The sequence below is a fragment of the Sturnira hondurensis genome, unplaced genomic scaffold, assembly GCF_014824575.4.
Source record: "Sturnira hondurensis isolate 20B ecotype Veracruz unplaced genomic scaffold, ASM1482457v3 Scaffold0005220, whole genome shotgun sequence".
In the NCBI taxonomy this organism is placed as follows: Eukaryota; Metazoa; Chordata; class Mammalia; order Chiroptera; family Phyllostomidae; genus Sturnira; species Sturnira hondurensis.
Genome location: NW_028077851.1, coordinates 8,703,663 through 8,718,445, shown reverse-complemented (window position 1 = coordinate 8,718,445; position 14,783 = coordinate 8,703,663). Strand labels below are relative to the sequence as shown.

General features: G+C 39.9%; 1 protein-coding gene across 2 annotated transcripts in view; it reads right to left on the bottom strand.

The window, feature by feature from the left end:
- The window catches only part of MOSPD2 (motile sperm domain containing 2), a 41,874-nt gene extending 33,262 nt beyond the window's left edge, over positions 1-8,612 (bottom strand). The window contains exons 1-2 of one of the 2 annotated variants that reach the window (XM_037046335.1): positions 8,489-8,612; positions 8,246-8,315 (exon numbers count right to left, since the gene is read on the bottom strand). In XM_037046335.1, coding sequence (XP_036902230.1) covers positions 8,246-8,315; positions 8,489-8,497 — 79 coding nt within the window. In that variant the 5' untranslated portion in view covers positions 8,498-8,612. The remainder of the gene's footprint in view (positions 1-8,245; positions 8,316-8,488) is intronic. The other variant, XM_037046336.1, reaches the window with a different exon arrangement.
- Between the last annotated feature and the right edge of the window lie 6,171 nt (positions 8,613-14,783).

The following is a 14,783-nucleotide window of genomic DNA, read 5'->3' as shown; positions in this document are numbered from 1 at the left end:
CGATTCCCAGTCAGGGCACATGCCTGGGTTGCAGGCCAGTTCCCAGCGGGGGGCTCATGAGAGGCAATCATACATTGATATTCTCTCCCTCTCTCCTTCCCTTCCCCTCTAAAGCTAAATAAATAAAATCTTAAAAAAAAAGAGTCTATACACTCTCACACACATATACATAAATATTATCAACTTTGGTCATTGTGGTGTTAAAATCCAGAATCTTAAGGATTTCTTGCTTGCTTCTATTTCTGAAACAGTTTTGTTAAAATCATTCGATATGTCTGTGGATTTCTTGAGTTTCCTTTATAATCCTGGGAGCTTTAGCTTTAAGTATTTTGAGGATATATTGTTATATACTTTTTATGTTGTTAGTTCCTAATTGTTACACCTTTATACAGTTACTTTTATCACTAGTAGTCCCCCTTTTCATATGTATTGTTTTTCACCCTAAAGTAATATTTTATGTAATGAAAGTAGAGATTATACAGGATTACTTTGATTAGTATTAGTTTATACATCTTTTTTCATCTCTTGATTTTCAATCTTTTTACATTAATTTTAGGTTAGTCTATGATAGGCAGCATGCAATTAAGGTTTAAACACTACTCTGATCAGAAGCATGCATTTGTTTGTATTGGTAGTAACTATTAATAAAGTTGGATTATTTCTGCTGTTCTACGGTGTGTCTAGTTACTAGGCTCCCTGTTTCCTCCTTTTCTGCTTCCCGCAGGGGAGATAGTGTTTTCTTCACCCCCCTTTTCATGCCTCCACTGGCTTGGAAACTAAGTATTTAATTGTGTCTGTGAGTGGTTACCCTAATTTTAAATATTCATGCTTCACTGACAACATCTATGGTTAATGTCTCTATTCTCCTTCTGAACAATGCAAGTTTTGTAATGTTTTACCTCCCATCTCATGAAAACTGCATGATCTTGATGTAAAAAATGCACAGAAAAGCCCTGGCTGGTGTGGCTCAGTGGACTGAGCACCAGCCTGGAACCAAAAGGTCACCAGTTCAATTCCCAGTCAGGGCACATGCCTGGGTTGCAGAACAGGTCCCCAGTGAGGGATGCAAGAGAGGCAACCACACACTGATGTTTCTCCCCCTCTCTTTCTGCTTCCCTTTCCCTCTCTCTAAAAAGAATAAAAAATATATTTTTAAAAAATGCACAAAAAAGTCTAGAAAGGAAAATTACTGGCCAATTTATAAATACAGATTCAAAACTCCTAAATAAAATATTAGTTAGTCCAACAATATATTCCAAACCCTAACTAATACAGTCTACCATACTATTAAAAGAAAAACACCAAGTGAACATCTCATCAGGTGCAATTAATGTGTCTAATAGATGAGCATTTAGTAAAATTCAACCTTGACTTTCATGGTGTCCTGTTCAGTGCTCTCTTTCTAAGATCAGGAATAAAACAAGTAGGCTTGTATCACTGCTTTGGCTCAACACTAAAGGTTCCAGCCAGTGGAAAACATAAGCATTTACAGCTATAAGAATTGGAAAGTTAGAAAGAAAACTGTCATTAGTTCAAGGTGATATTATTGTCTACACAGAAATCCCAAGCTCATCTGGAGCTAAATTATCAACATTAATATGAGTTGATAAGGCTTCTGAATTCAATATTAATGTAAAAAGTTGAATGCACTTTCTATAAACCAGGGACAATCATTTAGAAAATAAATTCTTAAGCACTTACACAACAAAAAGAAAATGTTTTAAAAAATGAAACAATTAAGGAGCATGTAAACTACCTAGGAATAAATTTGACAAAAATGTGTTCACCTTTATGGAGAAAATCATAAATCTTGCAACAAGAAAGACTCAACCATGGATGTTCCTTGGATTGGAAGACTCAACCATGATGACATCAAGCCTCTTGCAAATACCTTTTGATTTAACACAATTCCACTCAATATCCCACCAAAAGTTTTTTCCCCCCAGAAACATGATAAGCTCATTCTGTAGTTTGTATGGATGAACAAAGCACCAAAAAGAGCCGAAGAAGTGATTTCCACAGAAGTGGAAACCAAATGGCCCATACTGATGCCAAGGTGCTCAATCTGACTAGTAGTCAAAGAAATGCAAATTAAAACCACAATGAGATATTCCAACATCTCCATCAAATGGGGAAAACAAAGAAAACAAAACTAACAATTCCAAAGTTTAGGGTGTGGAAAAACAAGGACACTCAAATACTGCTGGTTAAAATGAAAATTGGTACAATCACTTTGGGAACTAGTTGGCACTGCCTACTCAAGTCAGACATGCCCATTTTTGTGACCTGTCCATTTCAGATTTCAGAGTTGGGTCCCAATGTCACAGCAGCAGTTTTCCAACGTTTTGTTCTCAGACTTCCTTTCCTACTCTTAAAACTAACTGAGGACCCCAAAGAGCTTTCTTTTTTATACGGGTTCTATTTATTGGTCGTTACTCTATTAGGTGTTAAAATGGAGAACAATTGTACACATGAGGACACACAAGCACTCATTCTATTTGCTGTCAGAGCAATGACGTCACCACATGCCCCGTAATGAATGTCTGGGAAACACGGCTGTCTGCTTGTGAGAGAATGACAGTGAAAAAGAAAAGTGATGTTTTTTTTAATTTTATTTTTAAAAAATATTTTATTTATTTATCTTTAGAGAGGAAGGGAAGGAGAGAGGGAGAGAGAAACATCAATGATTGGTTGCCTCTCATGCGTCCCTTGCTGGGAACTGGCCTGCAACCCAGGCATGTGCCCTGACTGGGAATCGAACCGCGATCGTGTGGTTCGCAGGCCTGTGCTCAATCCACTGAGCTACACCAGCCAGGGCTTAGAAAAGTGATGTTTTTAGTGTTATTATGAAAACAGTTTTGCCCTCTCAAACACCTTGAAATGGTCTTAGGAAACTGCAGTTTCTGGACCAACTTTGAGAACCAGTGCCTTAGAGCAAATGCAAGCACCACATAAGCATAAGAACATTTATAACAGCATTGTACATAATAGTAAAACCTAAAAATAACCCCAAATCCATCATAAGTATATTCATTCCGTGAACTACTACTACACAGCTAGAACGAGGAATAAATTATAGTATAGTTGTATTAGACAAGATGAATGACTCCTGAGCAACACAAGCAAGCCATGGACAAATATATTCAGCCTTTAAAGTTTAAAAAGAGGTAAATTTACTAAAGTACTGGTGAGGGATACATTCTAGGTGGTAAAGCTAAAGAAAAGCAAGAGAATGAGTAAGACCAAATGCAGAACGAGTAGCTTCCTGGGAAGAGGGGCACATAGGAAGTTTTATTTCTTTGGCTGACTGGTGAATACATGAATGTTTATTTTATTCAGGTTTTGTACATTTTGTGCATATAAGATATTTCAAAATTTCAACAATAATAAGCCAAGACAAAACAAAAATTGAAAGGCTAATAAGAAAAAGTTATTGAATGAGAACATTATTTAACAGCAGTGGAAGAAACCACAAAGGAATGGGTAATTCCTCTTCATTAAAAAAAAAAAGTAAAATTGACGTAAAGAAAACACCAAAGCAAGTACAAAGCCATACTAATAAAAAAATTAAACTCGAAATGGATGTAAACTTACAAAAAGAAGTTTAATCTCAGTAGTAATCAAATGCAATGCAAACTAAAATAGAACCATCAGTTAAGAAATGAAACTAAATATGGGTAAGACTCTGGTGAAATGAGCACTTTTTACTGGCTGGTGGGAATGAATCTTGCTGCAACTTCTAGGGAGGAAAGTGAAGTGTCTTAAAAATACACTATTAAAACCAGTAATTCTACTTTCAGACAGGAGTCTTAAGGAAATAACCTGAACTACTGTACAAAAAATTATATTAACAAAAAATTGGAATCTACATGTCTAAAAAGGGACTATTTAAGATGAAAAATAAGAAAAATTAATTTATAGAACGGAATATTAATGGCAAAGTAAAATGTTGCTTACTTTATAAATATGTAGAAATAAGATGTCAGTTAAGAAACGCAGCAAGAAGTTACATACAGGATGGTTTTTAACTATGTTTTTTCAATGTATAGAAAAATGTCAGGAAAGAATGTATCCACTGTTAGCAGAGCTATCTCTGGATGATAATAAGCTCGTGGGGGATTCCTCTGACATTTTGGGTAGTATCTAAATTCATTTAAATGAATTCATTTACTTGGAAAGTCAGAAAACAAACCTAAATCAGCTCACAACCCCCCGAATAGGTCTCCAAACTCACTAAAGCACAAACACGCTGCGTGGATGCTTAAGGCTCTCCACACTACGGGGCCTGCCACTGCTCTTGGCCCGGTGTGCTCGCCCTCCCCAGGCTCCTCCAGGTGGACTTCCTGCAGCTTCCCGAACATGTCCCCATATTGCCCTCACACTTTAGCCTCTTAGCTCACACTACTGGATCCGCTTGGGCCGAGTGCCACCATCTTCCAAAGTCCATGAGAAACACCACTTTTTCTGTGAAATTCTGTCTAACTCTAACTCAGCCACCCCAACCAGATGTGATTTTTCCTTGTGTTTCTCTTACAGAAACGACTGTAGCACTCTTACTACAATTTGTCTTTAACTGTTAGCTCTGTTTCGGCGCCCCTACTAGATTCTAGTAGCTCAGGAAGGGACTGTATCCTTCTTCAGCTGTTTCTCTAATAGTGATACACTGTTTCAGAATGAAGGGCATACTGAGTATTTGAGGAACCTAATAAATGATTGTCACAGGGATTAGTTTCTTGCTTTGTCCACAAGAAGAAGGAAAAGAGAACAGGAAATGTTACTTATTTGACTCCTCATGGAATTTCTCACAGAAACAATGAGAAAAAAAGGATCACTAATAATGAATAAAACAATAATGGACTTGTGCTTTATTCTTTTAGCCAGCTACAAATCTATCCTAACTGGTAATTTAATTTCTATGGAAACACAAATGTCCTTGGAATTCCCAAGAATCTACCTCCAAAGAGTTTCTGGAGTACAGCCATGCTTAAACCGATACACTTGCAAATAATATTTTCCATTAGAAAGACTTTGAGTTTGCCTAAGTCTGCCTTCAGCCTCTTCTGAAATGACAATAGAAAGAGTGAAATGAAAGAGAAAAAGGGAAAGTGGATGTTCTAAACACCTAAGTTAATTTCTAAAAAGTAAACTTGAAAAGGAGAACATAGGCAAATCAAAAACTCTTTAATTACTTTCTTATGCTACTTTTACTTGATGCTATATTTCAGGAAACAGCTGAAACTTTACCCAAGACTTGAAAAGTTTTTATCTTCCCTTTCCATGCAAGTCTTTTAAATGAAAAAATTTTTTAAATTTTATTTTTAGAAAGGAGGTGGGTGGGAGAAAGAGAGGAAGAGAAACATCAATGTGTGAGAGAAACATCAATCGGCTGCCACCTGCACACCCCCAACTGGGGACCTGGCCCACAACCCAGGCAGGTGCGGTGACCGGGAATCGAACCTGACTCTTCAGTTTGCAGGCTAAGGTTCAGTCCACTGGGCCATAGTAGCCAGGGTGCAAGTATTGAAATGAATTAATATTTTCAAAGGCAATGTACTCACGTGCATTCATACATACCCAAGTATGTATATTTAAGGACAAACCCTGTATTTAATGCCACACAGGGCTTTACTTAGAAATAATGCTGCTTTATCAGGCATATTATAAGGGCTGCTCTTTGCCAGATTTTGGTGGGGGATGGAGGATTATTAGGACAGATCTTAATACTGACTTTGACTAATTTTCCTATGTATATATTTAAGCAATGCTACATTTATTCATTCACCAAGTATGTATTGAGAAATGTGTTAGGCATACAGAGATGAGTCTGACCTTGCCCTCAATGTCCACAGGTTGCCCCAGATTATACACACTCTACTGCAGGGAATGAACAATAAGCAGGTAAACAAATGAAATGAGATAATTACAGGTTACAGTAAGACCTGCAAAGGAGACAAAATAAACAAGACAGGGAGGTTATTTAATAATCATCAAAGGCCTCTCAGATACATTTAAACCAAGATGTAAAAGAAAAAAAGGACCTAGCCATGCATACTACCTGGGTAAGAGCCTTCTAGGCAGAGAGAAGTGGAAGGTCCCCAGATGGAAACAGACTCAGTTTATTTGAACAAAATAAAAGAGGCAGTGTGGCTGGTTATGTTTTTTATTTGGTGGGTCATGTTTGTAGGCTGTGGTAACAATTTTGAGGGTCATTGTATCAGGGAGTCATAGGTGTTCAGAATAAGTTTCTTTAACAAACTTTTGCTTCAGTTTTGAGTACACGCAAGTACTGGATTGCAACGTGGAATACATTTACTACTGCAGGCAGTGGTGAAATCTGTACTAAGCAAACAGAGCAGGAACAGAGGAGGATGGAAGGCTGGGCAAGAACTGGGGTGTGCATGGCCTTGTACTGTAGGCCACCATATAGAACTGGGATTTTTATCCTAAACCAAGTAGGAAGGTATTTAAGGGTTTCAAGCTAGGGAGTGACATGATCTCATTCAACAGGATGGTGTTGCCAAAAGATTACTATAGTGAAGTTCAGAAGACTGGGGCACCAGCCCTGGTCTAGCCAGTAACACTAGAGACTTTCTTTTAAATTTATTTTTAGATACAGAAGAAGGGAAAGGTGGGGAAGAAAACATCAATGTACGGCCGCCACTAGCAGCCCTCCCCCCCACAGGAGACCTAGCCCGCAACCCAAACGTGTGCCCCAACCAGGAATTGAACCTGCAACCCTCTGGATCACAGGCTGGCACTCAATACACTAAACTACACCAGCCAGGGTTATACATTTTTTAAAAATCCTTACCTGAAGATATTTTTATTTATTTTAGAGAGGGAGCTGTGGCGGGGGATGGGGGGTGCGGGAGAGAGGAACGGGCGGGGTGGGGGGAGGGGGAAAGAGAGAAATAGTGATGAGAGAGAACAGTCTCAAGCATGCGCCCTGACCATGTGTTCTGACCAGCGCTCTGACCTCCTGCTACATTTCTACGACTATATTCTGCTTCCTTTCTTGGGCATAAATAAATTACTGGGGAGACACGAGTTCATGAGGTCGAGTTCTGGGTTACTTCTTAAAACATTATAAACCATGTAGCTGTAAGAGTTATATTTTCTGTAGAAAGAAATTTTGGAGTTATTTCTTTGCTGGAACCAGCTGTATTATTAGAAATGAGATCTCTGGACTAAAAGGGAATCAAGTGCTTTTGCAACTCTCTGGTGCAAAGTTTAGGATGTGAAGAAAACTGACAGGGAGGGATGGAAAGATTTACTGACCAGGACTTTTTTTTTTAACAAATTTCCTTATTTGTTCTAGGTCATCAATTGATATAATCTAGGGCAGTGTAAAGTTGCTGGGAACCTCTACTTAGCACTAAAGTCAAGATGTGAAAGCTTAGCTCCTTTCATAGAAACCAAAACGGCTATTTAATCAAAGTATTCCTTGAGAGACTACTATATGCTAAACCCACGCTAGACAGTTTGATACATGCTTTTTCATTTAATCCTCCAAACCTAGTTATTTGCATTTCACAGCAATGGAAAGAGAAGACAACGAAGCTATCAAGTGTCAGGATTAGCATTAGAATTTACATTACACTTGCAATAAATTACCCTGCGTGTTTTAAAAAATTACAAGGATTAAATCATCAGTTAAATACTGGACAACTCAAGTATCTGTGACATCTTGACACAGAATGTTCAAGCAATAAATCAATTCTGGACTCACAGGTACTTACTTTGCTGGGCACAGTGTGAGACCAAAAGATGAAAACTTGTTCCAGCACTGGAGGGCCTATTCGGTGGGGATCATGCTGGGTTGTGTGATGTGGAAACAGGCAAAACATCCCAGGAATTTGGATCACCAGTTCAGTACAGGTAAACGATATTACGGCAGTTTCCAGGTTCAGCCTCGAGTTTGCTGCTGGTGAAATGTCAGCAGAGGAACCCTGGACTGGACAGTGTCACCAGTGCCGTGTGCCTGGAAAGTGTCCTGCAACTTTCATAAACCCGAGAAGCTGGAAACACTGGTTTCCAACTTACATGAACCCTTTAGCGAGCAATGGACGCATCACCTGCCGAACTGGAGCAGTGTGCATGCTAAGTAACAGAGAGGAACACCTTGGAAACGTGCAGGGCACCATCTCTGTGGGGGGTCGAAATGGTCCCTAATCCTTCCCACAGATGCTCGCAAACACTCCTGCAAAGTTGGGGATAGTCTCAACATCAAAAACGAGGTACCCACCTGTCACATACTCGGCTTCGAACCTCCGTCGGGTCTCAGATATGAGCTTGGCTTTATTCTGAGTTTGAGACTGCAAGGGAGAAAATACACGCTTAGACAGCAAGCGCACCATCCGCTTCATCTCCGCTCAGTCCACCTGCACCTGGGAACGCCCCCTCCTCCCCCCACCCCGCCCCGGCCTCAGAGGAGGACTCCGGGTCCCAGGAGAGGGCCGCCCGCGGTGCGGTGCGATCAGCTTCTCACCTCGGCCATGGCCGCGGAGGTAGACCCGTTGGCAGTCTCACTCCTCACTTCCCCGGCTGCCGTCCCAATTTATCCTCATCGGCCAGGCCAGCCCCGCTGTACAGAGGGAAGGGTGGGAGGTGGAGGCGGTCGCGTGACACCGGAAGGCGGGCGGAGGTGTAGTCAATCTGCCCAATCAAGTACAGCCGCTTGAATCTGGAGGCGGGACCAGGCCCTAGACCTAGCTTGCCATTCGCTTCTTGTTCTCGCCACGCCCTTGCGTCCCCTGCACTGCGGGTCCACCCCCGCCAGCCTCTGAGGGAAGGCGCTTCCCCCGCGGAACTCCGCCCTAGGAAGCTCCGCCTGCTGTTCGCTTTCACAAAGTTCCCGGAGGACCCGCCTTTTTAGCCTCCGTCTGCAACCTTCTCCGCCCTCCCGCATGGCCGGCTCCACCTTCCCAGAGTTTGAGGCAGCCACCAGCCCAGCCCTCCCAGGATGCAGCGCGCGGGCGGGAGGTTTGGAGCCTCGGGGATCTGGCAACTACGGGATCCGAGTCGCAGCGCCGGGAGGTAGGGCGGGCGGGTTTTACCCAACCTTCCCGGAGGGGTGGCGGGACTGGGGTTGCTTCCTTGTCCTGGCAGGGAGGGAGAGCGAGGAGGAAGCGGCCGTTTCGGGCTATAAGTGTCCATTATGCTATATGGATGCGCATCATGCTGTGAAATGATAACTAGATTTTAAGTGCTTGGTATATTCGGGGATATTTCACTTGGAACTTTCTTCACCCCTTGCGACATCTTATTCAATTGGAATGTGAGATACTTAACCAGGAATATATCTCTGAAATCTTTAAACTCAAACAGTTATATAAAGTTAAGACAAGCAACTCGTTTTAGTTTTTAAGTTGATTATTCTCAAAGTGGGGGTGGGTGGGTGGGTGGAATTTTGCCTCCCAGGAGACACTTACAAATGTCTGCTACTGGCACCTGGGGAGTAGAAGCCAAGGGTACTGCTAAGTCCCGCGATACACAGGACACCCTCAACAAGTTAGCCAGCGCAGAAGGTCAGTAAGTGTCAAAGTTGAGAAATACAGACTCATAAGTTAGTGGAGCGAATTTTATGGTTGCTGGTTAAAAAATGGAAAGGAAATTGTTTCCCATAGAATGATACTGGCTTTTTTAAAAATTGAAAAATACAAAGTTACTGCAAGAAGAATGAACGTACAGTACCCCTGTTTCCACCATCCATAGTCAACCATGATTGACACTGCAGCATCTTTCACCCAGGCTTTTTAGGCATACATTTTTATAGAGAAGAAAATGAACACATTGTTTAAAAATTATTTGGCTGCATTCTTCATAGCACTTCAGATACAGGCACAGCTCGTTTTATTGCATTCGCTTTATAGTGCCTCACAGGTGTTGCGTTTTTACAAATTGAAGGCGAGAGCCTCCCCCAGCAAAACCATTGTGACTCATTTTGTTGCGGTACTCGCTTTCTTACTGTGATGTGGAAATGAACCCGCAATATTTCTGATGTCTGATGTCTGATGTCTGAATGCCTGATGTCTTCCTGGCACCATTCCCCTACCCTGAAAGCCATCCCTTTCTCCAGAATAGTCAGGAATGTGGGATCCATCTTTACAGCTGTGCTTTTAGTTTGATTTTAATTTTGAACCAGGCTGCCTGGATTCGAATCCTCACTCTGTCACTTTCTATCTATAGGCCTTTGAGAAGATCCTTCAACTCATGCCTGTTTCCCCATCTGTAGAATGGAAAACAGTGCCTGTGGTGTAAGGATGTTGAGAAGAATAAATGAGTGACTCCAAAGTCCAACAGTCTTGGTGCAGAGAAGGCACTTGGAAAATAGCCATTGTAGGTAAACAGAAAGTAACTAATGCTGTTTTATGTGTTCTTAGATAAATAATGTACTGCCATATACATTTTTCTGCAACTTAATTTTTCTCATTTTATTTTTGAATTCTAACCATGGTGATATACATACATCTAATTCATTTCTCTTAAGTATGGTATGATATTCCATCTGTATGTCTTCATTCCACTATTGGTCATTGAAGTTTTTACTGTTTTTTTTTTATATTACACATAACAGCACAGTGAACATTCTAGGGCAGTGTCCTTGTGAATTGTGTAGAATTATTTCTCTTGGTTTTACTCTAGAAATGAAAATGCTGGTTATATACATTTCCATTTATTGCCATATTGCCTTCCAAAGTCACCTCTACCTTTAAGTACTCATAATTATCTCTTTAAATTGATGGGTCTCCCTCCAGTCTCACCTGGTGACTGTCTTTAACATTGTCACCAGGATCTTTATAATTCAGAAGTATACACTGATTGTTTTTTTTAAAAAAATATTTATTTATTTATCTTTAGAGGGGAAGGGAAGGAGAGAGGAAGAGAAACATCAATGTATGGTTGCTTCTCGTGCATCCCCTGCTGGGAACTGGCCCCTGCTGGGAACTGGCCTGCAACCCAGGCATGTGCCCTGACTGGGAATCGAACTGTGATCGTCTAGTTCGCAGGCCTGCGCTCAATCCACTGAGCTACACCAGCCAGGGCAGTATACACTGATTTCTATATTTTAAATCTTTCATTGGTTTATCATTGCTTAGATAAATTTAGACGTGCTTAATATACCATAGAAATCCTCCTTTGACTTAATCTTGCCTAACTCAGTGGATCACTGTTCCTCCACAGAGTCACCTGCATTTCAGGTACACTAGGTATTATTGGGAAAGGAAAATGGAAGATTGATTCTGGGGAGGACTCAACAAATGACTTCTCTGCATATAGGTAGGAAAAAGTTTTAAGAGTGGAGCTGTTCTGTAGCTAAGTTAATTTGCTTAGGTAACAATGTCCTGTATGTTGGAAAAAGAACATCTGTCTATTATGCTCATAAGATTACGTTTAATATTACTAGATGGGATTTTTAGTTGTTTCAACTCACCTTTTTTTATGAAGATACTTTGTATTGTTTGCAATTGATATGGTTTCATAGACACTTTTTAGATTTCCTACCCAGATCATGTGGTGCTTTTTTGGATCCTCCTGAACTGGCCGGACAGTAATTTAAAGAATTTGGAAATTGACAGAGCCCAGATGAATTTAGTAGCATTTAAAGGCAGCAATGTATATTTGCTTAGGAAGCTGCTGGAGAAGAGGGGATGAGGATGGTAATTTTGTTGCCTACTTATTACATCTACATTATCATGTATTTTTCTAGTGCACTCATACATTTTATATATAAAATATATACTGTTGACTTTGGTGTAAAGTAATATAGGACAGGAAGTGCTCATACTAATTACATAGTATTTTATAAATAATCTTTTTCCAAATCTCCCGCCGCACGATTGGTGCAACAGGAGGTAAAATATAACTGGCTTGAGTTAACCTATTTTTTTTTACAGCCATTGTTTTTAAGGGTACTAACCAAAAAGTCAAACGACCAATAGGCTAGAATAGTAAGCCTGGTGCCCTGATAATCAGGGTTTGATTAATCAGGGCTTGTTTACATTGGTTTAAGAACCTCTAAATTGAACCTTCGTTTCACTTGTTTTCAGATTATTTGTATCTAAACAAAGAAAATCCCCACTTATGCCGTACATTGTTTAAAGGTTTATTCTATGAATGTATGCCAAGTTTTACTCTTAAAACAGATGTTCATTAGTGTAAAATAGATATATGTGAAAGTTTGAGGAAATAATTTATCTCCATTAATATATTACTAGCTTCTCATTTTTAACTCTGAAGCTGGCTCATTTAAATACCATTGAAAATATGTATGTTTTTGCAATAGTATTTAAAAATAAATAATGACCTTTTATGTCATTTATGTTTTTAAATCTACTTGATTCTATACCCACGACAGTAAGTTTGTGTTTTTGCTTAGAGCTCAGGCTACAAGAATGTTGGTTTAGGATTATAGCAGGGCTTTAAATACCATACTAAACTTTGTAACAGTGGTTTGCAACATTTTATTTCTGCATCATTTGTATGTTCAAAACAATGTTTAGTATCTATCATTTGAGGTAGTACAAGGATCCCGTGGATCTCTTGAGAAGGGTGCTGGTGTGCCTGCAAGGTTTTTAAATTAGGAGGCAGTGACCAGATAAAGCTTGTGTTTTATTTATTTATTTTTAAAGCGATTTCCCAACACAAGAATTTTTTTAACTTTTTATTTATTTATTTATCTTTAGAGGGGAAGGAGAGAGGGAGAGAGAAATGAATGTGTGGTTGCCTTTCATGCGTCCCCTGATGGGAGTTGGCCTGCAGGGAACTGGCCTGCAACCCAGGCATGTGCCCTGACTGGGAATCGAACCGCGATCCTCTGGTTCACAGGCCTGTGCTCAATCCACTGAGCTATGCCAGCCAGGGCAAAGCTTGTGTTTTAGAACAGTGACTGAGATAGCATGAATCAATTGATATGTTGGAGCAGGGAGAGACTAGCATAAAGGAAAACCCTGTAAGGATCTCTAAACACAGCCTGAGAGATGAAACCCTGAACTACTGTGGTGGGAGTTGAGCAGACAGTTTGAAGATAGAGGGTTTTCTAAGTGAAGGAACTTGGTGAAATATCACATTAGAAGAACAGAATGTAAGGGGCCTCGTTTTCCTAAGCCATGACTTTATCAGGGTGCCACTGGAGTTTAGTAAAGGGGAAGATTCTACTGACCTTTTAGCTATCACAGTCTCCTTTCTCCTATCACACTTGGATATGAGTGGGTCAGGGCACTTGGGACATGTAATATTAAAATAACAAAATCCTTTCTACACAGAAGTTCTTTTTAGAATTATGAAAAAATCTGATGATGTTTTTGAGTAGGTAGTAAAAGGCAATGTGTTCTTAGAGCTTTATCTCGGAATATATCATTTTATGCTTTTCCTTTTTTGGAAATCTTCTAAGAGACCTGACATATCTGGGAAATTTGAAATACAGAAAGTATAATTCATACATTTTGATGTAATATAATGAACATGTTTATTTCCTTTGAAATAAAAATTAGTTTTATAAGTGAAAGCCACACCTTTGAGGTACCTACCTGCTTGTCCCATATCTTTGACATTAACTGCCTGACAATACACTAGTAAGCCAGTGACATCTGCTGCTTTGTCTTATGGTACAATATCTCCACTTACTTCAGGTCATAGATTTCGTGAAACAATACCATCAATTTAATAAAACAACAACAACTACAACAAATGCCATAAGGGAATGTATTTGTTGCTGCATAGCAAATTACTCTCAAATTTAGCAGCTTAAAGCCACAAACATTTATCTCAGAATTTCTGAGACTCAGGAGTTTGGGAGCAGCTTAGCTGAGTAGTTCTGGCGCAAACTCTCTCCAAGGGGCTGAGTGAACTAGAGGCGTGATCGGAGCTGGAGCAGCTGACCCCAAGAAGGCTCACTCACATGGCTGTTGGCAAAAGTCCTCAGTGCCTCGCTGTCTTTAGGCAGGAAGCTATACTTCCTTGCCCTGCGCCCATCTCCATGGAGTTTCTCTAGGGTGTTCATGATATAGCAGGTGGCTTTCCCCAGTGCAGGTGATCCAAGGAAGAGGTCGACAAGGAAGCCATAGTGCTGTGTGGCCCAGCCCGAGAAGTCACACACTCATTTCTGCCACATTCTATTGGCTAGAAGCACATCATAATGACCAGCCCTCACTCAAGGAGAGAATTAAGTGCTGCTTTTTGATGAAAGGAGTTGCAAAGAATTTTAAAACCACCAGTGATGTGTTTGGAAATTAGACAATAAGGTTTGGAAGGAGATGCTGACTAATCTAGTCTGCTTTTAAGTAGAATCTTCTCCAAGTCAGTCATTTCTCTAATATACAGGCTACATTAAATTTGTAGATAAAGGTTCAGTGATATAATACTTCTAATTGGTCTATTGGTAGATATTTATAATTAAAGGATAAAATAAGCCTTTACAGTTTGCTTTTCATTCAACAGAGTAAACCAATATTATTTACTTACAAATGACCTCATTTTTGTTTACTTCAGAAGTAATTGAATTTCCTAGTGTAAATGACCCACAAGTAAGAGAAAAGGGAGAGGATGAATTACTGTATTTTGCTGTATATAATGCGCACCCATGATTTCGTATGCATTATACACGGGATTATGTAATCATTACACCCATGTATAATGCACATCTTTATTTTTCCCTCAAAAATTTGAGCAAAAAACTGCACATCCTACATGGCAAAATAGGATAACAAGCATGGATAACTGATAGCTATTATGTAATTCTGTGTCCATTATAATATTACTAATAGTGTGTTTTTTCTACTTTG